At 36.7% G+C, this 23,779-nt stretch overlaps 1 protein-coding gene across 1 annotated transcript in view; it reads left to right on the top strand.

The window, feature by feature from the left end:
- The window catches only part of ARHGEF10 (Rho guanine nucleotide exchange factor 10), a gene marked incomplete at its 3' end in the record, with an annotated part of 115,553 nt that overhangs the window by 75,815 nt on the left and 15,959 nt on the right, over positions 1-23,779 (top strand). Inside the window, exons 20-26 of the mRNA XM_084285218.1 lie at positions 1,650-1,777; positions 2,318-2,418; positions 3,385-3,506; positions 6,850-6,936; positions 8,079-8,302; positions 8,732-8,889; positions 20,122-20,264. Of these exons, the coding sequence (XP_084141344.1) occupies positions 1,650-1,777; positions 2,318-2,418; positions 3,385-3,506; positions 6,850-6,936; positions 8,079-8,302; positions 8,732-8,889; positions 20,122-20,264 (963 nt within the window). The remainder of the gene's footprint in view (positions 1-1,649; positions 1,778-2,317; positions 2,419-3,384; positions 3,507-6,849; positions 6,937-8,078; positions 8,303-8,731; positions 8,890-20,121; positions 20,265-23,779) is intronic.

Here is a 23,779-nt window from a genome sequence, read left to right as displayed (position 1 = left end):
GCATAATTGTTTTTCCCTAGGGTCTGTGCAAGACCTTATGTAATTCTCTCTGTAAAGAAATCATGTTTAGCTCCAGTAATTCATTTACTTTTAAATGTTTAGTGTTATAAGTAGATTACAACTGTCTTTCTAATATTGATCTACTTTGTTGTTTTGCAGTGTAGGTGGATACTACAATTGTCTGCATTTCCTCAGTAGCTGATAAGCTTATATGGAAACAGAATTAGGTTTTGATCTTAATTAATTGGATTCTTACAGTTAGACAATGTAGTAGGAGGGTGTTTTTTTGGAGAAAGCTCTTGATGCTTGTACAAGCTTATAATCCTAGCTTTCAGGATGGAATTGTGCTTAAAACTGAGTGCAAATCACAAAAATATTAATGGACGTTCAGAGGAATTCTGAAAGCAATTTGCTTTGATTTTTTTTTTTTTTTTTTGCATCCCGTTCATTTAGCTTTTATTCTGGCAAGCAGATACAGCACCTTAACACTGAATTTCAGAATGCATTCTCCATTCTCCACATTCTTAAGACTTAATAAATAAAGATTTTAAAACTCTTATTTGACACCATAGTATATAAATGCATGTGAGTATGTATATGAAATCTGAATTTCTTAGGATATCTTACCTTCAGAATCAAGGGCATTAAATAAAACACAAAACTTTGTGAAAACGTGTACTGCAAAGGAAGCTTTTGGAAGCAGTACTTAAGTTTGGACAAAATTTCACCAGGATTTGGAGGTGAATTTCAGCTGCATTATTGGAAGTATGTGTGTATCAAATACTATGGGACTTTCACCCAATAAAATATACAAAACCTCTCTACCTGTGCTGCCCGTCAGAGCCAACTACCTTTTAAAAACTAAAAATGTGATCAATATTTCCAGGTTGAGACATGTAAAATAATTAGGACAATTTAGATGAGGTCAGCTTCTTTATTTTTAAAAGATACTTGAATTTTCATAAAATTCTAACTATTGGCATTTCATGTGCTCTTCTGTATAAATAGCTTGTTACTACTGATGCTTTCAGTGTCACTCAGATCTGCTTGCCCTCTGTGACTGAACACTGAGGTTGCAGAGGGTGGTTGTTGCAGCATCCTACCCAAGCAGATTGCATCTACACAGAGCTTTTGTGATGGCTACATAAATATTTTTGCCTCAAAGATTTGTACAGAAGCATTGGCAGTATGTTTTATAGAGGTGTTCTTAAGAACAGAAATTTCTTTAGAAACATTTGAATTTTGGGGGGTTCTTTATAACTATTCATTGAAATGAAGTAAAAGGGTTTTGCTGCAATTGGTGCAAATTCACATTTCTTAATCTGACAAATGCTTGGGAGCATAATTTACGTATTGTCAAACTGAACAGTGTGAGAGTAAATCATCACATAAAATATGTTAACAACCTGTCTACAGTTATTTTTGAGATATTTTTACAGATATTTTTGAAACGTTTACAAATCTGGCTAAATTATCCATGACCTAAATGAGATTCATTAGTAACTAAATGAAATTCATTTAGTTCATTATCCAGAACTAAATGAGACCCAGGTGCCAGGAATTTTTTGCTGATATGTGGAGATTACCTTAGTTTACTGGAAATAGGTCAGTAAGTGGCTGTTGAACCTTACCTTTTTTTATTCTTTCAGAACTTAAACCAATCAGTAGCCCATGACTGGACCTCAGGTTTACAAAAACTGATCTTGAAAAAAGAAGATGAAATCAGAGCAGCAGATCGCTGTAGAATTCAGCTGCAGCTTCCAGGAAAACAGGACAAGTCAGTAGTAATCTAATTTGCAAAACTTTCCAAATGGGTAGGGATGTACCAGGGAGTATTTGGGAGTCGTTAGCTCTTTCTGCTCTACTCTCTGTAAGGTTAGCCTCTCACTTCTGCTGTCGTGCCACAGTGTTGGCAACTTACATGTTGCAGGACAGCCCTGTAGTTTTTCTCTTGTTCCTCAGCTTTATGTTCTTGATGCAAGATGAAAGATGGGAGTTACGGCAATGAGAGTTAGCAGGGAATAGCCTCTGTTATTTCAATTCACCAAGGAGGATTGTTCTTTTCATACCATTTCATGTGAAGGGCAGGAACAGGGGCATATGGCATATCATAGCCTGCATAGCCTCTGTTTCTGTCATAGCTGTGTCTTTGTCTAAGTATTAGAAAATAATGGAATTTCTTCTTGCTCAACATTTCTAGCCTTGACTGTATCTCTTTGTGCATTTAGAATGGCCTGTTTTTGTTTTTTATTTGTTTGTTTTGTTTTGTTAGTTTGTTTTTATTTTTTTATTATTCATTTATTTATTTGTCTTGCAGGTCTGGGCGGCCTACATTCTTTACAGCTGTATTCAATACATTTACCCCTGCCATCAAACAGTCTTGGATCAACAATTTACAAATGGCTAAACTAGCCCTTGGTAATTCTTGGTTACTTATATTTCCTGTCAAGTTCTCAATGTACGGTGAAATTTTTTTCTTAGATTTTTTGGACAAAATTCTATCTGCAATAAAATAGGTAATAGTGACTGTGTATCATTACAAATTAATGAGGATCTAGGCATCAGGGACACATTAGGATCTGGACATCATTGTCAAGGAATATAATTTCTACAGTATTTTAATGAAATCTATGATAATCATTTCTAATTCGAAAATCAAAATTGTAATATCAAAATCAAAATGCACTAGAGGACAGACAAGTGAGAAATTTACTTCATTGTAGATTTATTTTTTCAGATCTTACAAACCTTTCAACCATACGCCTTTCAGTTCAAATTCCTGTGTTTTAGCTCAAGAATGATTTTAGCTAGGAAATGGCAGAAAGGTGTTGGGTTCGTGTTTAGCTTTCTGAGCATAAAATAAACATTTATGCAATTTTAATAAAACATTTCTCTAGTTGGATACATGAAAAAAGTTTTTATTTTGAGGATCCTTGTAATTATGATGAATAGTAGATGGCAGTAATGTCACTTAACTGGTAGAGCAGTGGTCATATTTGCAGAAGATAGATTTGCTGGAATCTGAGGAAAGGTTTGGTGGTGTTCAAGCATTGAAAAGGGAAAAGGCAAATGTACCTTTTCCTCTTTTAATAACCTACTGACAGGATCATTGACTTATGAAAACACCATTAACAATTCACTAGCGTTAGGTGGCTGGTTTGTGTTTTTTTTTTTTTTGCATTAATGATAGTTATGTAATCTATATCAAATTTCTGCTCATAGTTGTAAGTTGTCATTTATACCAACAGAAGTATATATGGCATGAGAAGAGCCTGGTCATTATTAACCAGTTCTAGAATTATTTTCTAGTTCTGTAGAGAGGTGTAAGCAATTATTCAGTAAAAGTATCGTGAGATGTTTGTTGCTATTTTCTTTCCATTACAGCGGAGGATAACCTGTTAGGTTGGTTCTGCGTAGAAGATGATGGGAATCAGATCAAAAAGGAGAAACATCCTCTCCTTGTTAGACACATGCCAGTGATGATGGCCAAGCAACAGGAATTCAAGGTGAACACAAGTGATATGCAAAATTACAATTGCCTTTCTTCAGTGATCTCTCTTTTAAGGAATGCTGTATTGTGTGTGTGCGTATATACATATATTCTCGTGAGTTACAGTTATTCTTGGATGTAAGACCAATAGCAATATAAGGTCCAGGAGGGTCTCAGGAATGAACAATACCTGCAGTATTTGAGACTTCAGAGAACATGGTATTTAGTTTTATATTATATGAATTTTATTTTCAGGTGTAAGCTCATCACTCAATGAAAGCAAAATTAGTAGGAGTTTTGAACTTATCTCGAGGTTTCCAAGTGTTTATTTGAAGCTCCAGAGTAAACCTCAGTTACAATTGGGGCAGAAAATTGATCTCCTGCTCAAATTTCTGATTTGAATTAATGCACAGAGAGCAAATTTTAAAATATTTTTTTAAATTATGCTTTATGGGGTCATATATCAAATGTAGTCCTGTTCTGAAAGGTGATGCATAAATTGTGTTAATGGCTCATTTTCCGAAGTAATCTGTTTGAAGTCATATTGACCACTGATTTTAATGATGAAAATAAGTACAGCATGTCAAAGCTAGTAGATGAAAGGAAAGGGTGCTGGATGCTGTTTTTTCCTGTGCATCAGCAGGATTTCTATTGAGTATCAGTTAGTTAGGCTTGTACAAAAAGACTGATGGAAATAAAATTGTATATGTGTGACCAGAATGACAGTGTTTAATGTTATAACATGAGTACTGCTTGAAGCCTGAATAGGTCTGCAGATTCTTGTTGCTTGGACAGTCTAAACAGGAAAGAAGTTTATCTGAGAGCTTCACTGCAAGTATGAGTATACAGGGCTGGATGTTAAGGGGCAAATTGCTAGCTGGACATGCATTTGAAATGTGTAACACTTTTAAATGGGGACAGGCCTATTATCCTGTGTTTTGTTTTGTTTTTCCAAGCAGAGCTGCAGTTGCACCCAGTCTGCTGAAAGTCTCTAGTCTCCCATACAGCCATCATCATTCATATCTTACTAAAACCTCAGATTTATCATTAGTGAATACTTTCTAATGTCACCATAGGTAAATAACCAAAAGAATTGATTTTTTGTAAGGGAATGTAAAATACTTACGTTTCCATAGAGCTAGGCATTTGCAAATTCTGTAGGGCCATGCCAGCTGCCTTGAAAGCCCAGATTTAACCCCTGTAATCAAGTTACAAGAGGATCTGTTTGTTTTGGAAAGAAGGGGAGGTCAGTTGCCCATACAGGTGTGTAATGGTCTTTGCTATCATCACTTCAGCAGAAGACATTGCATGGCAGAGTTTGCCTGAGCTTCAGGTCTGCTCTGCCAGTTTTACAGCTCCTAAAGAGCTGTGCAAGCCCAACGGTTACTCTTGATGCTCTTAAGGCCTTGATGTTAGTGGATGAAATCATCTAAGTATTACTTGTGCTTTTCTGCAGCTTCAGCTGCAGTTTGGATTAGCTGTCTCAGCTAATCAAATCAAATCGCCCTTGTGAGAAGATAGTTGCAGCATGTGTTAAATGAGACAAGCTAAGACTGGCATAGATGCTTTCTTTTTATTTATTCTTTTTCTGATCTTTCTGTCTTACACATGTAGTATATTGCTTTGGTGAATACAAACCATCATTTTTACTACTGCTATTCACTTGGTGATGCCTGCTGACTTCATGGAGAATTGTGAAATTCTTTGCACTTCTGAAAATTCAATAAACTGGGAATTTAGAATTCTAACTTATGCCCACTCTTGTTTCCTTATTTTTTTTTCTAAATTATTCATTGTACAGAGATGATGTTGCAAGGTTCTGTTGAAGTGTGTAAGTTCATACTAACCAAATAGTCTTCAGAGCCATTAGCAATATAATCATAGTGTCATTGGTGTCTTAGACAATAACATTTGCGTGAATTGTAGAGGATCTTGTCTAAAAACATAGTATCACACCTCATCAGGAACCTTTTACTCTGTACGTTATTATGAACTGCTTGAATATATTATAAAGTGTTTACATAAACTTTGTGCAGCTCTTCCATGGATATTAGATAAATCAGGGAAAACAGAAATCTGTGACTGCTCATAAAAATGACTTTTTCAGAGCCTACATATTGGTGCTTGAATGATTTTCTGAGATGGGATAGACTTGCATAGATCTTGAGTCTCATGTAGCTTTCAGGATGTTTTTTTTTTCTTTTTTTCTTTTTTTCTTTTTTTCTTTTTTTCTTTTTTTCTTTTTTTCTTTTTTTTTCTTTTTTTCTTTTTTTCTTTTTTTCTTTTTTTCTTTTTTTGTTCTTTTTTTAAGGGGCCTGGATGATAAAATCATGAGTGTGGTTATTACTTTACTGACAGTGATATGATGACATGCAGTTGGGAGTGAGTGAGAGTGCTTTGGAGCATAGCATTGTCATTCAAAATGAGTAAAACACCTGGAGAAATAATCTGGAAAAAAACAAAAATAATGAGGATGATAGCTACTAGGACAGGCACGTGATAGGTATGCTCAGGCAGAAATAAATAACTTCACAAGTTGAGATTGAGGAAGTGGTTGAGTAGAAAGTCTGTAAAAGTAATTTTTAATAAACCAACAATGCAAAAATTGGTTAAGAATGTAATATTGTGACAAAGAGCAAATAACCAATGGGTTTACACAGGGTTCAGAAAAGGTACTCATTATGTACTCTAGATGAACTATAACAGTTCATCTAGAATTTTCTAGATGAACTATAACAGTTCATCTAGAACAGTGTGTTCAGTTCTAGAAAGTTTTGCACTTTCAAATATTCAGAGCTGATGGGGAGATGCCAGTTCTAAAACAGCAATCACAATCAAGAATTTTATAAACTAATTAAATATAGAATAGATTTATTTTATTTTATTTTATAAATAATTGAATGATTTAAGCAGTAATGTTCATTTAGCATAAAGAAGAAGAAACTCAGGGAGGTTCATAACATACAGCAGCCTTATTTATAAAAGAGCACTGCTGAGGTGAAGGAAATACCTAGTGGCTAACATGGGAGGTAAAGACTAGCAATTACTAAAAGGGTGGTTTGGGGTTGGATGTTTGGAAAAAAATAACAAAAGTCATGAAGCATTTGAGCACATCAGGTATATGATTTGTAATCTTAATCTTTAATATCTGTAAAAGTAGATAAAGAATGGGTTAGGATTAATGCACATGCAGTTGACCCTGCCCACTGGAAGCTGGTTGAGCCAGACTGACTTCTTGCCTTCTCTTCTGTCATTGTGATATCCTTAAATGCTTTAGTTAATTACACACTAAATTAACTAGAATCAAGCATTTTTATTTTTTTTTAATGTGTTAACTGTTCTTTTTTCTTTGTTTGAAGATCGAATGTGCTGCTTATAATCCTGAACCATACCTCTCTGGAGAAAATGAGTCAGATTCCTGTTCCATGGAACATGGTTTTCTTTGGGTAAGCTTAGTCTTACAAAGGGGTTTGTCTCCTCTTTCTTGAATTGTTCATTGTGACTCTTAGTAGCATATGGATCTGAAATTATTATTATTGTTACCATCATGTTACGATGGAATTCTGTAAAGGATACATAGTAATTTTGTCCACATGATCTCACTGTACTCTGCAGGGTTTCATTTATGTGTATGTGATTTGTTAGCGTGGCACAGAATGAATTCCAAAGCGCTGAGCACAGTTAGACATGAGTTATGTGCTAATTTCTAATGAGGGCTACTTAAACCCATAAGAGCTCACACTGTCCTTTTGTCTGTTTCCATATTTTAAAAATGTTTTATCCATAAATAATCTGTTTAAGTTTGTACATAGGAAATAGCTTTATTCTGACTTACTTTATTGCAACCCCAAATATGCTGATATTCCAGCAGACAAAGTGACATTTGCCAAAATTTGTTTTTAAAACAATTTCAGTAGATTTTCTTTTTAATACAATACTGAAATTTTTTAGGGGCAATATTCTGGAACCTTTGAGAGTTAAAAGTTTTTGTTGGCGGTCGTTTTCAGGATGACCTGTGTAATTTCTTTTTGTCTTCGGTCTTCGTAAACAGTCATCACAAATACCTGCCAATAAAGCCTTTTTACTACAATGTAATGTTCTTTCTTCTCATTTGCCATGTTTTTTTCATTTCGTATAAACATAAAAATGTTCACAACATTTTAAAATGTTATAAATTAAACATAATATATAACATTTTAATAGTATTTTTAAATGTTATAAATTAAGTATACTATATAAATGTGTATTGCTGCCCAGGCAGATAATTTAGTTTTCCACGCTTCCCAGCTCCCTAAAATATACCAATTAGTTTCTGTAATTGCATTATTTTCAGTATGTACATATGCATATGAGTTAAACGTCCCAGGTCATAATATTTGTTTTCAAAGAAAAAAGTGTTTTTGTAAGTATATGAGGGAATTTTGTGTTCTTACGTAATCTTTAAAAACATGTTTGTGCTGAATTATTTTCTTGTTCAACTAGAGACGCACTCTTTTACTTTCCAGTATTCTTTCTTGTTAATGCTGGTCTTGCTGGAGTCAGGCATTAGACTTCATCTTTTATTTTATTTTTTTTTCTCCCAATTCAGATTGGTAGTTGTACTAATCAGATGGGCCAGATTGCAATAGTCTCATTTCAGAGCTCTGGCCCTAAGGTTATTGAGTGCTTCAATGTGGAATCACGGATTCTTTGCATGGTCTACATACCAGAGGAGGAGAAACTAAAAGAACGAAATATGTCTTTAGATTCTGAAAATGTTCCTGCAAAAGCTTCTAATGTGCCTACTATTTGCCTTGGCATGGAAGAAGGAAGGTGATTCTCATTTTCAGTATACTATATATGATTAGCTTTACTACTCTAGCAAAAATGTGTGAGATGCTTTCTAGAACACGTTTTCTTTTTAATAATGTATTCATGAATACCCAATGACATCAACTCATCATTTCCACCTAAATCAAGAAAAAATACGCTCCACATGATTTTGAAATATAGTTTGTACTATATAAAATGAAAATAATACCTGTATTTGATGAAAATAATACCTATATTTTGATGAAATTTTATTAATCATACATAATGTCTGAACAATATAAATACTATTTTTGTAATGTTGCAACCTAATTTTTAGGTATTGTAAATTTTTCCCCTGGTATTTTGTTACATACTCTTTCATGCATATTATATTAAGATCTAAATAAAATACAATTTTGTAGTTTTATTTTTTCTTGTTTCTCTTTGTAGCATTTCTGTTTACAAAAGTTGCCAAGGTTCAAAGAAAATTCGACTTCAACACTTCTTCACTCCTGAAAAATCAACTGTTATGAGCTTAACGTATATGTCGCAATACTTGTTTGCTGGCTTGGTAAATGGAAACATTGCAATCTACACAAAAGCAGAAGGTAATGTAGTGATATGATTTGATAACATCCTGAGGAACTTGCATGTCAGTATATTTTGGCACAAGCAGTTTTCCACTACCATATTGTTTCTCCATGTAGAAATGCTGAAGTAAGGTTACTGCAGTTACAGGGGAAAAATATATATGAAAAAAAAATATCATATTTTCATTTATTACTTTGAAGAATACTTGGTAATTTGATACTGTTCTTTTTATTTGGTACCATAAAATACATATGAAAACTGATCAGTGCTCCAGCTTAAAACCTTAGGTATTCAGTGTCATGACTCCCTATATTTGATAACATTGTTTGCTGTATTTTACATAGCAGTATGCTAATTCCATTCTACTTCTCAATATCGACTTCAACACTTCTTCACTCCTGAAAAATCAATTGTTATGAACTGTTATGTTTATGAAAGACAAAAATTTCCTAATGGTAAAGATTTCTGTATATCTCATTTGAAATAATGAGTCAGCTTTTATTTTTCAGATGAAAGTGATTCCTCTTTGTGCATCTCATATATTTCACAGTAGGACTCATTTTTCATTGCCATTTTGGCCGTTTGTGCTCTATCTAGCTAAATAATTGTTCAAAATAATTTGAGTAAAGGAGAATCCCAGGTACCACTTCTGAACTAGAACTGTCTTCTTCAGAGCTGGCTTGGGTGGAAGTCTGTGCACTTTGAGAATTTTTAATGAACTTTCCTGCAGTACCACGTACACGTACAGTTAGTTCAGCTCAAAAAGCAGTGGGGAGCAGCGACACCTGAGTTTTTAAATAGCTCTAAGTGAGATGTTAGCAGAGACACACCTAACCTTGCGAAGTGCAGAGCTGGCACTACTACCTAATATACCTTGTTATCTTGAGGTGCATAAGTGTTGTTGCTGTGCTTCTCTAATATGACAGGTGCTGTGAACAGTACAGCTGTGTTTGTGTGGCACTACACCTTAACTACTGAATCCTGCGAGCCTCTAACTGAAAAGCCAACTTCAGTGACTTAAATTTGTGGAAGAAATGATATGCCACCTGTATTGTCCAGTATTAGATAATACAAAGAGTTTGGGAAATACCTTTTCAAGCAGCAAAGAATCTCAAAGTGTTGGGAAAGAGATTTTCTTTCACCAAGTGCCATCTTCAACTCAGTGGGTTTCCTCCTTCCTTCTTGAGCTGTCTTCTCTTATCTGAAGCCAGACATTACATTTCAGTGCCCCCCCCCCCCTTTTTTTTTTTTTTCCCCACTGAATAGCAAATTTATCCTTGTTTCAGAGGCAGAGAAGCCTTGACCCTAGTCTCACAGCATCATTTTTTGACACTTCAATTTCTGTATTTGCCTGTGTGGGGTAGAAAGTGCAACTGCGATCTTCTCTGAATGCGATGGGTGTGTTTAAGATTGCTGTCACTCAACTTCTTCTGAAAAAGACCATTGAAAAACAAGAGTGGCATCCTTAGCAGTATAGGTAAGAAAGGATGCATGGGTTGCATATCTACAGAGCGAGTTAAGAATGGGGCAGAGCTGTTAATCAGACAGAATTGTGAGCTGGAGGATTGACCAGGATCATAGTGTTCCCTTCCTCTAAGACACCGGTTTTGTGCAGCTGAGTATTCAAGGAGCTTGTTACGTTCTCTTTCAGGATAGCTGAAGCTCAAATGGGAAATGTGTTTTTTTTTATTTATTTATTTTTTTTTTCCTGACTCATCCTGTGGTGCCTTCCTTTGCAGTTTGGTCTATGTTTGTTATTTCAGTTCTCCATGCCTTGTGAAAGTAGTGCAAATGAGCTGCCCCCACATTAGCATTTGGATTCCTTATAGCTCACTGCTGCTGTCATGTGATCCTTCAGCCCTGAAGGGGTGTTTTTATGAGCACTGACCTATTTTACCAAACAAAGGAATCTGAGCAGGGAAATAGAAGGGACAGAGAGTGCAGCCTAATAAGAGCTTTGTGTAATTCGTCCGTGTCGCCTTCTCTTCTGCAGAGGGGGTTACCTTCCAACCATATAGGAACCAACTCTTTTTTTTTGGTCTGTCAGCATAGAGGAGATTAAGGCAAAAATTAAAAGTGAAAGTGAAATATAACCAACTGCATTACCAGACATCCTGATTAGAAGCCTGCATTCAAAGACAAATGTTTTGGGATGCACAGGTAAAATAGTTGTGCAGCCTATTGTGGTACTTCATGAATAAGAAGGAGTAAGTAATCTTTCAGGGTGAAAAATCTATCTGCCTGTTTCTATTAGAATTATGATCCTTGTTTCTTCCGTTATAGGTAGTGTTTTGTGGATCAGTTCAGTCACTGAAGCTCAATGCCTGTACATATGTAGTCTTATGTAGACTTCTGTCATTTGGTATTCATCACCCAAATAAGTATAATTGCTCCTATTGTTTTCAGATGGCTTAATACATAAAAGCATCCAGCTTGTTTAGAAATAGCAAGTACTCTACTCTGACTTTCTTCTCAAGAAAACTCTGTCCATTTGACAGCATCTGCAATGCTCTGGCTGCAGAGAAGTCTTCTCATGGAGTAATTTAAAATGGGAAGTAAAGAGCTGAGGACCACATGGCATGGTAATGGGAGAGTTGGAGGTTCACAGTGTAACTTCCTCCTTCATGGAGGGCAGTCATGTTTACTCAGACACCTCTGTGTTGGTGGGTTTTCACTTTTGGATTAAAAAGTATTTGAACCTGAATGTATTTGAAAATAAATTAAAGGCAATGGGGCACTGTTATCTTAAAATCTACTCAGTTCCAAAATGTGAGCTGGCATGGTCATCTGAGAAAATGTCACAGAAGAGCTAGGAGGTAGGTGAACTAATATTAATCCTAGAAATAGAAGCCTTAATAATTACGCCTAGGCACGTGGTTTTTTTTTTGTTTTGTTTTGTTTTGTTTTGTTTTGTGAGTAAGAAAGCTAGTTTGAGAAACCATAAAACAGCTAGCACATTAAATGTTTATATGGGAATGGTAGTGATGTGGATTGTAGTGTTCATCTGACACTTTGCATGTTGAGAACTTGTTTACAGTGCTAGGAAGTTTGCACAGTTATCGTTCTGAAATATTGTGTATTCAGTGTTTGCCCCAGACCAAATTATTAGGAATATTTCCAGGCAAAACACTTTTAGATGAGGTTAAGGAAAAAGTACGTTGCATTGTCTGTGTAAGAAATGTAACAAAAACCTCTTTGTGCTGATTGCAGACAGACCAACAGATGTGTTTTCTGAGTGACGTAATAGCAAAAAAGGTCAGCATATGTTTGACTTCCATTCACAAAAGTATCTTAGGAAAAGGAAATCACAATCTTTATAAAAGGTAGGTGTATTGTCCCTGGTGTACTGGAGTCAGTTCCAGGTACTTCCTTTCTTCAGGACACTTATGCACATTTCCTTCCCATGAAGTCTATAAAGAGAATGGATAGAAACAGGAAAAGGAAATAAAATCTCAGTATGATTGTGGCAAAGACTAGAACAGTTAATATATTAGTAATTTCAGAAAGGGTTTGGTTCAGATGAGAGAACAGATACACTAAAAAGACTTGCTGCTCTGATTACAGTGCCTGACTTCTGAGCATGCAATTGCAATCTGTAGCCTCTCACTTGCAGTACCTGCAGCGAGCCCTTGCATATTCAGCCCGAAAATGAAGTTCACAGCACTCTGCATGCTCAGAGGTCCTTCTGCTCTGCTCAGCACTGGTGAGGCCACACCTGGAGTACTGCATCTGGTTCTGGGCTCTCCAGTACAAGAGAGACATGAACTTACTGGAGAGAGTCCAGCAGAGAGCCATGAAGATGATGAAGGGATTGGAGCCTCTCTGCTATGAGGAGAGGCTGAGAGAGCTGGGACTCTTCAACCTGGAGAACAGAAGGTTCAGGGGGGATCTAATCAATTTACATAAATACCTGAAGGGAGGGTGCAAAGTGGATGGAGCCAGCGGTGCTCAGGAATAGCAGAAGAGTCAGCAGGCACAGATAAATATCTGAACATCAGGAAACACATTTTTACCGTGTGCGTGACTGAGCACAGGTTGCCCAGAGGGGCTGTGGAGTCTCCTTGTTGGAGATCTTCAAAAGCTGCCAGGACATGGGCCTAGGCACCCTGCTCTGGGTGGCCCTGCTTGAGCAGGGGTTGGACCAGATGCCTCCAGTGGTCCCTGCCAACCTCAACCATTCTGTGATTCTTTGAGTAATATCCAAGCAAGCTAATAAAGAATTGAAGCAAGGCATTTCTTAATGTCATCCTCCTTCCAGGTGCTGCAGAGCTAGAGAAGTGCCGATCTCCATTTGTGATTCACAGTGGAGAGCTTGCATCTATAATTATTTTTTTAAGCTGAGGATGAATCATTCCTCTTCTCTTTAAACAGGATAGGAGAAAGAGGACATGTAGTCTTTCATATTGTATCCTAATGGCTAAGGCACTAAGCTCTCAAGTGGAGAGATCTCTGTTTTATCCAATGATGATTTAGTACATGAACTGTATTAAACTTCATTTGTTCTGTTGCCTTCTCACCTTTTTTGAAAAGTGGCTCAGTTTTAACACAAAGAAGAGACTGGGTCTGCTGCCATTTCCATTTTGAGTGGAGCTCACCCAGGTGGCTGGAGGTCTCTCCTGGAATCCAGAAGATGCTGATTTGAATCTTTTGCCATAGCCAGAAATGACCCACACATCTAGAAGTGGAAGCCTCATATATTTTAATGAAAGCAGTGTTTGCCAGTGTTTTTGTTGTTGTTGTTGTTTGTTTGTTTTGGTTTGTTTTTTTAGATCCTGTGTAGATGTATGCTGCTAGTTTCTGTCCCTGAGGTTTAAGGAATAACAGAAAGCTCAGCTTTGAGTATTGCAATAGAATGTTAATGTGCTGTGTAAACAAGAACTGGGGCAGTTCTGGCCATGAACGGGGCAGAGTTTTGCATTCTTTACAAAGACTTCACCAGGAAAAATGTTGGCAGCTCTGAAGTTAGTCAAGAGTTTGATGACTTACCTGTCTGAAGAGGCCTCAGGACATGGATTAGTTATTTTCAGAGGATTAATATCAAGGAAAAGGAACAAAATTAAGACGAAATATAAGAGTAGGGGGAAATAGATCAAAAAGTTAAGGGAGAGCAGGTTATTTCATTAGCAAGGTGGATGTCTTGCCAAGCTGATCAAGGCATATGTACTTTGACAAATCCAGGAAAGGGGGAATATGTGGAATGTAAAGGGTTGATATCAAACCTCAGAGCTTGGGTCTGAAGGACAAGTATCTAAGCACAGTTGCAGTGTGTCTGAAGAGTGTGGTTCTGGTATACGATCAACACTTGAGGTAGAAAGGGATGAGAGGTATTGCTATGAAAAGTAATGAATGGTACCAAGCTGTTAGGGAAAAGCAGTGATACTGAAAAAGAAATAAATACTGTTATCTTGACTGTGTTATCACTGTTAGCAATATTTCCAAATACTTGCTACCAGAAATGTGTTGACATTGCTATCAGTCTTATTTGGATATCACATGCTGGGGCTTCCAGTGCCACCTCTGTCTGTAATTTTAGGTAGGGCTCTGTCGGCTATATAACATGAAGCATTTTTGCATATATATGAAAAATCAACTATATGCATGTGCAGCACAGGACACTCCTATTTACGCCTGTTTTTAGAAGAGCAGACCTGGGTCCTTCGGCTTATTTCCATGTGATAAGAAATGTGCTGAACTTTTTAGTTCTGTAGCTACTATCTTACTCCTCAACTGTGTTGGTTTGTGTACCATGTGATGGAAAAATGTTTGTGCTCCACTGCACAAATTAACCAACAAGCACTGTTCCCAGGGCTGTGTTGGCAGCTCTGTCGAAATCATCAATAGTGCTGCTAAGCAAGAGAGGAAGTTACCAACAAAAAAGCGGGTTTAGTTCAGCTCTGCTGAAAGCAGAAAGGAAGGGAAAACTACTACAACCTCTGAAAAGACTTTCTGAGGAAGTAAATTGTATTTTATCAGGTTAGATCAAGACTTGAGAACACACACAAATTATAAAAGTATTAAAAATAAATTGTTTTAAAAATAAATAATGAACTTATTTTTATAATCATCTATAAAAGTAATATTAATGCATTGGGTTTTGCGGAAACAAACCACAGAATCATAAAATAGCCACTACTCAGTCTTATAAAATGAAATTTGTTTTAAAACGTTTCTTGCCTACTTGATTAAATTTGAGTGAGTTGCAGGATAACTGATTTTATAAAACTTAAAAATCAGGAGACATAGCAAAACACACTAATAGAAACAATGTCCTTTTACATAAAGGGCTTAGAAACATTTTCTGAGCATGAGATATATTACTCTGATGCAGCTAAGCAGCCTGATACGAGCACTGCAAGATACTGTTCAACTTTGGGATGTAAACTATGGCACATAACTGTTGGAAAAATGTAGTTTACAAAGTGTATTATAAACAGTGGCATAAAATATATTGGTGTGTGGATACAACAGTGCTTAAAAACTGTTCTCATGTTTTAAATATTAATAAAAGATAAAAATATCAGAAGTTATCACATCTTATTTCTAGAAGTCCCTATACTAAATTATGTATTTGACCCTGTATTCAGGTTTTGTAGACAGATCTCATTCCTGCAAATGAATACCTTGCCTGCAGTCCATACTGATGACTCCTATTCAAGTGATGTCTGTGAAGGCTGTCATGTCTCATGTACTAGCTATTTGATATATTTGTAATAATAGTCGATGCCTGCTTTGATGTGCTCGGTTTAACCTCTGAGTACGCTAAAACTTGCAAATATGCTCATCTTTATGTGTTGTTAATACTTTCAGACTTTTCTCACAGAGCAGAAGGAAAACTCCTCTCTCTTCTCCCACTGTTTCCCCTTCCTGTTTCCACAGGTGTCAGGCTCCGATCTTGTATTTGCTCAGAGTGCAACAACTGATTTTTCTACATGCAGACCAGCCTCTGGTTATGGGATAAATGTACTGCATATTGTATCTCATGTAGTATCTATATGCTTACCTTGTAGGTTAAAGAAGAATTTATTGTCTGTAGCTTTTTAGCAGTCTAAAGATAAGGATGACCAGGAAATCTTAAAAATTAAAACAATGATTATTTAGAGAACAGAGACAAGAACAAATTCTGTTCATTGACAGAACAGAATTTTAAGCCACATTTCTGTGGACACTCTGAAGGGCATTCTCCAGCCAGGTCTCTGTGAGCTGCATTATATACATCTCCATTGCTTATTTTTCTTTTGATCAGTTCCTGCTTTTCATGAAACAATTTGCAAGAAGTCACACTGGGCTCCTTGGTCTGGCTTTGTCCTGTTGTATGCCTTGCCTTTTTACCGACAAAAGTTTTACTTCAGCTACTACTTTCCCACCTTTTTTTTTTTCTTCTTTTCCTTACAAGGAAACCAATATATTAATTGAGTACCTAACCAAGTATTTATAACTTCATATGAAGCCTTTCCATTTCTTTTGCAAGGGCCGTGCATAGTTTTGAATAGATAGTGCCACTTACTGAGCATACTTACATAACTGTGTCTTGAATTTGCATCCATTTACACAGGTGGAGATAGTATTTCACTAAGATTTTAGAAGCAATGAACTTTGGATCAGACAGATAACATGAAAAAACGGACATCAAACATGAAATCTGTGCAGGCTGTATCGAACAGGACCTGGTGAGATCTGGGAGGACAGGCAGAGAGAGCAGTATGTGTTCTCAAAACTGTGATTGTGATGGTCTTGAATCTATTTGTGAACTAGATTCAGATCTGTTAAGTAATTTGGTTGGGGGTTGGGTGGGGAATAGCAGTGTGAATAATCTTGGTCAGCAGAATGAAGCCCTGACCTTGCTTTTAGCCAGGAGTCTGCGGTTAAAGCATTCACAGAAGTGTGTTGGATTACCAAGCTTAATCCCTTGCCTTGCTTGAGAGGATTTGTACCCATGGTTCCAACTCTCAAGAGATTTCAACAGCCGTCACAAAATAAGGAGAAAGAAGCAATGCTTAATTTCTCCTCCTGGTGTCATCCCACTTTGTATAATTAATTAAGCGTTCATTGAGGCAGGGATAAGAATACAGCTTACCCATCATTTAAATCCTGTCCTCATTACCAGGCTAGAGTCTTCCCACTTGCCCTCTTTTTTTTTTTTCTTTTTTTTTTTTTCTTTTTTTTAACCTTTTCTGTCTCAGACGTTGGCTGATCTGGAGGACAATGATTGCAAAAAGAAATAAAAAAGTACTGCAGAATAGCTTTATCTCATATTTAGGTTATCTGTGTAGGGTGATACTGAGCTCCAGATTTTTCCTGGGGTGATGTCAAGTGGGATTGCTGTTTCTTTGCATAAAGTCATGGAAACACAAAAGACATCAGGTCTCTATTTCACCTTTTTCCAGTCCCCTGAAATCTTAAAAGTAACTGGGTTGATAAAGCGTTATGCTAAAAGTACCAACAGAAAATGTTTTTGAGAAGTGGGTTTTGATACTCATAATTGTTAAATCAAATATTCATAACATTGCTATTTGTCAGTGACACTGAACTCCACCTCCTTACCCTGTAGTATGTTGTTTTTTTTCTTTCAGAGTTGACATCCATGTGACAGCAGCACTGATTTTCATTTTTATTCAAAAACTGCTACAAATGCTAGATGATGATTTTAAATGAGACTTGATCAAAATTAATGAGGTGGCTTAATGCTAAGCCACCTGAGGAGTTGCACAGAACTTGAGGATGCTCACGATCCTCAATGAAATAAAAATGTTTGAAAAGGAATTTAAACAAAATTTAAATCCCAGAGTCCACAGTTGAGATGCTGAAAATCCCCACTCGTTTGTCCCTTTAGAGTCAACTATGTGTTAGATATAGATTAATGTATAGATTGAATGTGTTTAAGAGAAAGAGCTATTGAGTTCATTGAGCAGTTTTGTCTGTACATTAATTGTTCCGTGTGGGCCATATAACTACAGGGGAAAAAAAAGAAAAAGATAACTTGTTGTTTGGCATATCCTTCAGAAGAGACAGTAGTAGAATTATGCTGGGTTTATCCCCAAAAAGGAAAGCTGAGGGTGCTATGTACTAGATGCTGTTACAGCTTCTGCAGTCAGTGTAACAGGCAATGAAAGCCAGGATATGCACACACGTACAGCTCTTTTCTGTGAAGTTCTGTGTGCACTGAACTGCACACAGTGGTTAGAGCATCCACAGGGTATGGGCAGCCTCCAGGTAAGAATTTAATTTGAGGATTGTGTGGTTGCTAGCAAATGCAAACTTTTCCAGAAGTTTCTTTATTGCTAATGGTACACATGAGTCACGAAGAGCACAGTGACTTTGCATTGCTGGGAGAGTGTGCAGGCTAATAATTGGAAACATTCTTACTTGCAAGCTGAAATCATGAAAACGATTTTGACAGTCTGAAACTAAATGCCATTTTTGCAAAGATGCTTTCAGAGCAGAGCCACATCCCGGGAATGACTCAGTGAAGACTGCATAATGCAGATGGCAGAAGCAATTAGAAGCACTCCAAAAAAGCAGAGGCTTATCATTGTTGCTGTTGTTATTGTACAAGCAGATAATGCCTAAGCAGATAATGAAAGGTGGACTCATTACAGGAGGAAAAAAAAAAAAAAAAGTGCTCAAGTGCTTGACTAAAGATGTGCTTACCTTGGTCTCATAAATCAAAATTCAAGTGGCTACTGAGTTGAAACCAGTGTAAGTAAAGGAAACAACATTTTTGCAGCTTATGCAGGAAGAAGGCTTTCAAATGAAGAAATGGGGCCTTTTGGATGCATTTTATCTCAACGTTAAAGCAGATACATTATCAGATTGTGATAGTAATACTAAGTAATGGACAGAAAGGTCGTATTAGAGAATGTTCAGTGAGTTCTTACAATAGACATAAACTCATAGAAGTATTAAAATGGTAAGGTCAAAATGTATGGATAAAAGACAGCTACAAATACTTCAACAGTATAGCTAGCTGTTACATTTTTTAGACAAATGATCTGCTAATCCTCGTTTTGAAGATATGTCAAGTGTAAGTGACCACAGCAGTAAGCGGTGGCATGCAGCTTTTATTAAAAGGTCTCTGAAAAAACGATGCTGCAACATGTACTGCGTATTGTAATTTGGATCTGCTAAATGTGGTCCACAGAAAACACTGTGGGTTATAGCTGGGGATGTTGTAGTTTAACCCAGCAGACAGCTGAACACCATGCGGCTGTTTGTTCACTCCCTCCAGCCCACAGTGGGGTGGGGGAGAAAATTGAAAAATGCAGTGTTGAGATGAGGATAATATAATAAAATATATAATTAAAAATAATAAAAATAATATGTAATAATAAAATAATATACAATAATAAATATAAATATTAATAAATAATAAATAGTAATAAATAACAGTGAATAGTAATAATAAATAAAATAATAATGAATAAAATGATATGAAAAATAAAAATAATAATAGAATGATAATAAAAATACATAATGATATAATAAAAAATAAAAACAATTAAAAAACATGTCTATCCCTGCCAAAACCAGAATAGGGGAATAACAATAAAAGTGAAGATACAGCACAGAATTCAGTTTTAATTAAAAACAACAACCACCATCAACAAAAAACATCCAAATGAAAAAACACCTTCTTACACAAAGCATCTAGTAACAGAAAATCCATTCCCCATCAATATGTTGCTAGAGAGTTATTGGAACTCATTAAAACCTACCACAAAAACCTAACTTCTTGAAATAAGAATCTGTTCTAGTTGGAATTTGGTTTCAGCTGAAACAGTTCACTTGTGAGCTCCTTCTGAGTGGGAGAAAACTGTGTCAGTTGTGGCTTTCTGACTGTACTTCTTCTGGAAAGAAAAGTGTTTATACGAGCAATGTGAGGTTTGGTTCCATGTTTATCAATTAATCCAGATGAAATTTGTTCATTTAACAAATACACAAGCATTGTTTTTTCCTCTTAAAACATTAAGGTAAGGGGATTATTCTTACAAACTTACCTTCGAAGTTAAAATTAAACAGGTGCAAAACAGAGTGCAGCTTTGCAAAGTTTTGCATAGTAGGCTCTATGGTATCACTGTTCCAATTCTTCGTGTATTTACAATTTTTCATGTTAAAGCCTCTGGATTAGTTTGCAGCTCCTTTTGAGGGTGCTGTTTGGTCATTATCAATAAACTAAAACAGCGTTTCCAAAAGTATTTTATAATAATGATTGCAATATGTTGTACAGTCCTTTTTATTCTTTTTTCTTAAAGATGGGATGTGGAACACTGAACCTCAGAAGACAGTTAAGCTGGGGGTTCTGCCTGTCAGAAGTCTGCTTGTGATGGAAGATACCATTTGGGCTGCATGTGGTGGACAAATTTTTATAATCAGCACTGTGACGCATTCCATAGAGGTAAGTGCTTTTGAAATTAATTATTATTCACATGCTATGCTGCAATGTATAAGTGGTAAAATTCAAACATTAAAATCTCTTTAAGAAACGTGAAGATTTAGGAAGCGTTTTGTAAACTGTGGTTTCATTTATTGTGTTAAATCCCACCCCCTACAGCCTGAAATTCTACCGCAATGTTTTTTGCTGATGTTTGATTAGATCAAGGTATGCTTCTTCTTCCCCCCATGTTTCTACATAAAGTGCTTATAGGGTATTTGGGGGAAGAGGTTTGCTTCAAAATGAGATCGAAAGGAAAAGAAAGCAGCAACAAAAGCAGCCTGTAGGAATTGCCCATTAATTCCAGAAGAAGGTTTTGATGCAAAGAGACTGCCTCTGCATAGTTAGATGTGACTTCTACTTTCTGAGGATTTCTTAGCATATTTCGGATCACTTCTGTTTCTCAGTGGTCTACAGAAATGTGCTTTGTGTAAGAACATTTTCAAATGAATAATCGTGCAAACGTCAGCTTTTCTGGAAGGACAGAAGAATGTTAAGGATTCAAACTCATATTTACAACCGCATTTTCCAAAAAGCATGAAGCCTTCCATTCTGTTAAAATTGCAGCGCTCCACCAAAAGAATGTCTCAGCGCCTAAAGTTTAAGAGTTGATGAAATGTGAGCGATTAAAGCCTCTCCTTCAACCTACGGTACAATTATACTGAGTGCCATGATGTTTACAGCCATGAAATTCTTTCAGGCTGGAATTTGTGATGAGATCACAGCCTCCTTCTGTGTGTGCTTTGTTGCTGCCTTTTTTTTTTTTCATTGATGATCCTGTTTTCTCCCAACAATTGTCTGTTTGGAACAATTGATTCTGTGAGTCATTGTCATGGGTTTGCAGGGAGAGCGAGTGTCCTAATTTCCTGTTTTTATCTGTGATTTCTGGGTGACTTGCTTCATCGAAGTAAATGCTAGAATCATATATTTTGCTTCTATGTTTTCCTTTCATTTTTCTTTTATCCTTGTTTTGTTCTTGGTTTGGATGTTATGAGGAAGAAAAGATTTTGAAATGGTGGTTTTGAAATGGTTTTGAAATAGGTTCTTGTGGATGGACTTCCAATTACCTTGATTGTGGGGTAGCCTCTGGGACACCTGGAGTTACTGACATAGACTTGTGTGATGAATTCTTACTCTGCTCTGCACTGGTGTGATCTCACCTTGAGAACTGCATGCAGTTTAGGGCACCAAAGAAAAGGATATAAAACTATTAGCATCCAAAGGAGGGCAACAAAGATGGTGAAGAGTCTAGAGGGCAAGATGTACAAGGAGCAGTCGAGGTCCCTCGGTTTGTTCAGCCCAGAGCAGAGCAGGCTGAGGGGTGGCCTCATGGCGGCCTGCAGCTCCCTCACGAGGGGAGCGGAGGGGCAGGCGCTGAGCTCTGCTCTCTGGGGACAGCGACAGGACCCAAGGGAATGGCATGGAGCTGGGACAGGGGAGGGTCAGGCTGGCGGTTAGGAAAAGGTTCTTCACTGAGAGGGTGGTCAGGCACTGGGACAGGCTCCCCAGGGAAGTGGTCACAGCACCGAAACTGACAAAATTCAAGAAGCATTTGGACAATGCTCTCAGACGTAGGGTTTGATTTTGGATGGTCCTGTGTAGAGTCAGTAGTTGGACTCAATGATCCTTGGTGGGCCCCTTCCAGCTTGGGATATTCTTTGATTCTGTGATCTTTCTGAACTCTCTGATTCTCACAAGTTATACGTGGCAGCAGTAGTAGATCACAGTCAGATTGTTCCTGAGATTGGTTTTATACAGCCAGATCACTGTAAATAATTTTGGCACTTCTGGCCTGATTCAGTCACCAAGTTCTTCCCAGGTCAGGTTGCGTGCCTGCAGGTGGGATTATGGTGTGCTATTTTGGCACAGAACAAATCCAGACAAGCTTGGAGGATTAAAGAACATATTAAGTTTACACTACTAAAATACAGCGTGGCATTGTCAATTACAGTAGTGAAAACAGAAGTTCAGAGAGAGACAAATAAGATTCTATCAATCTCTCTCAGACACAGTAGTTCCATTTTTTAGCTTTTACTTCAGGTTTTCCTACAAAAACATCACTGGAGGTTTCTTTCAATTTCCCAATGCTTTGTAAACTAACCCATCCGTTGTTTTCAGAGCCTACATTGTTATAGATCCACTGACTTCTATAGCTATAATTAACACACAAGCAATGAATGGTGCAGCAAGCAACATAAAGAAATGCTGCAACTGGAAATGGTGTGTCTGGGTTGAATAATGTTTTTGCAGCACAGATCATTGTATTCAAGACTGTGATGAATTTTTGCATGACTAGCTGATGGTCATGTTTATTTCACAGAAATACTCATACCATAGCATGTTTTCTTCCTCACAGAAGTGCAAACAAATGTTGATTTTCTGTTGCTTTTTATTGATCCTAAGATATACACAGTTACTGATCTGTGTTAATCATCTCACCAGACAAAACAGCTCAGTGCTTTTTATTGCTGTCCTCACTTACCTGACTTGTTCTGATAACTTCCTGGTTTTATATTTCTGAAAGTTACCTGCTATGATGCCCATACCATGTTTATTGGCAGTATTGCTTTAATACACAAGGAAGTTTAGGCACTCTCTGTAGGATATATTTTAACAATATCAGAAACAAAATATATCTGAGCTACCTCTTCTGTACTGTGCAGAGCAGAAGTGTTTCTGTATGGAGGGAAATCAGCAAAGAAATGGTGTATTCTTCCTCTGTGTCCTCTCTTGAGAGGAGATTCAGTTAGTAGTAAAGATTTGACTCTAGAATTTTGGCATCAAGTTCAGTAATATTCATTTTTGCTCTGTCAACAGGAATGCAGGTGTCACACAAGGCTCAACTGTTATTCTTCCCTTTGTGCAAATCCTTTATTTCTCCATATTCCTCAAGTTACTGCTGCTTTTTTCTTGATTGCTTTCTATTATTGTGCATACATTTTATATGCTCTGGGTCATTATAAACTATTTATAAAGGTACCTGACAAGTTTTGAAGACCTTACTCACGCAAGCCCAAGAGCATATTCAAGATCATTTCATAAATGCCTTCCTTGTAAGGCACTCCCAGCTTCATAAGCATTTAATTTAACTGCCTGTGCATTTGCTAAGTGCAAAGTACATTATCCTCTGAACACAATCTCATTGCACACCTCCCTGCTTTTTTAAGACTCTGATTTAAACTTTTTTTAAAAAAAATTGTTACCCAATGAGCAGATTTGGCATCCAATGTATTGATTATGGGTGTTACACACTTTTCCTGCTTTTTTTTTTTTTTTTTAAAAAAAAAAAACCACCCTTGGATAAGACTTTCAATTCACTTGTTTTAATGATACATTACTGTAGTAGTTGTAGTGTTACAGGAAATCATTTTCATCGGCGCAGTGCCCCACACTGGCACAATGCCTCAAGCTACTTGGCAAAGGACATGTGAGAAATGCATCAATTGTTGTTATGTATTAATTTTATTTTCTGATACTCT

Source organism: Netta rufina, assembly GCF_964035555.1.
Source record: "Netta rufina genome assembly, chromosome: 3".
NCBI lineage: Eukaryota > Metazoa > Chordata > Aves > Anseriformes > Anatidae > Netta > Netta rufina.
Note: the sequence above shows the minus strand (reverse complement) of the source record. Positions and strands in the feature narration are given on the sequence as shown.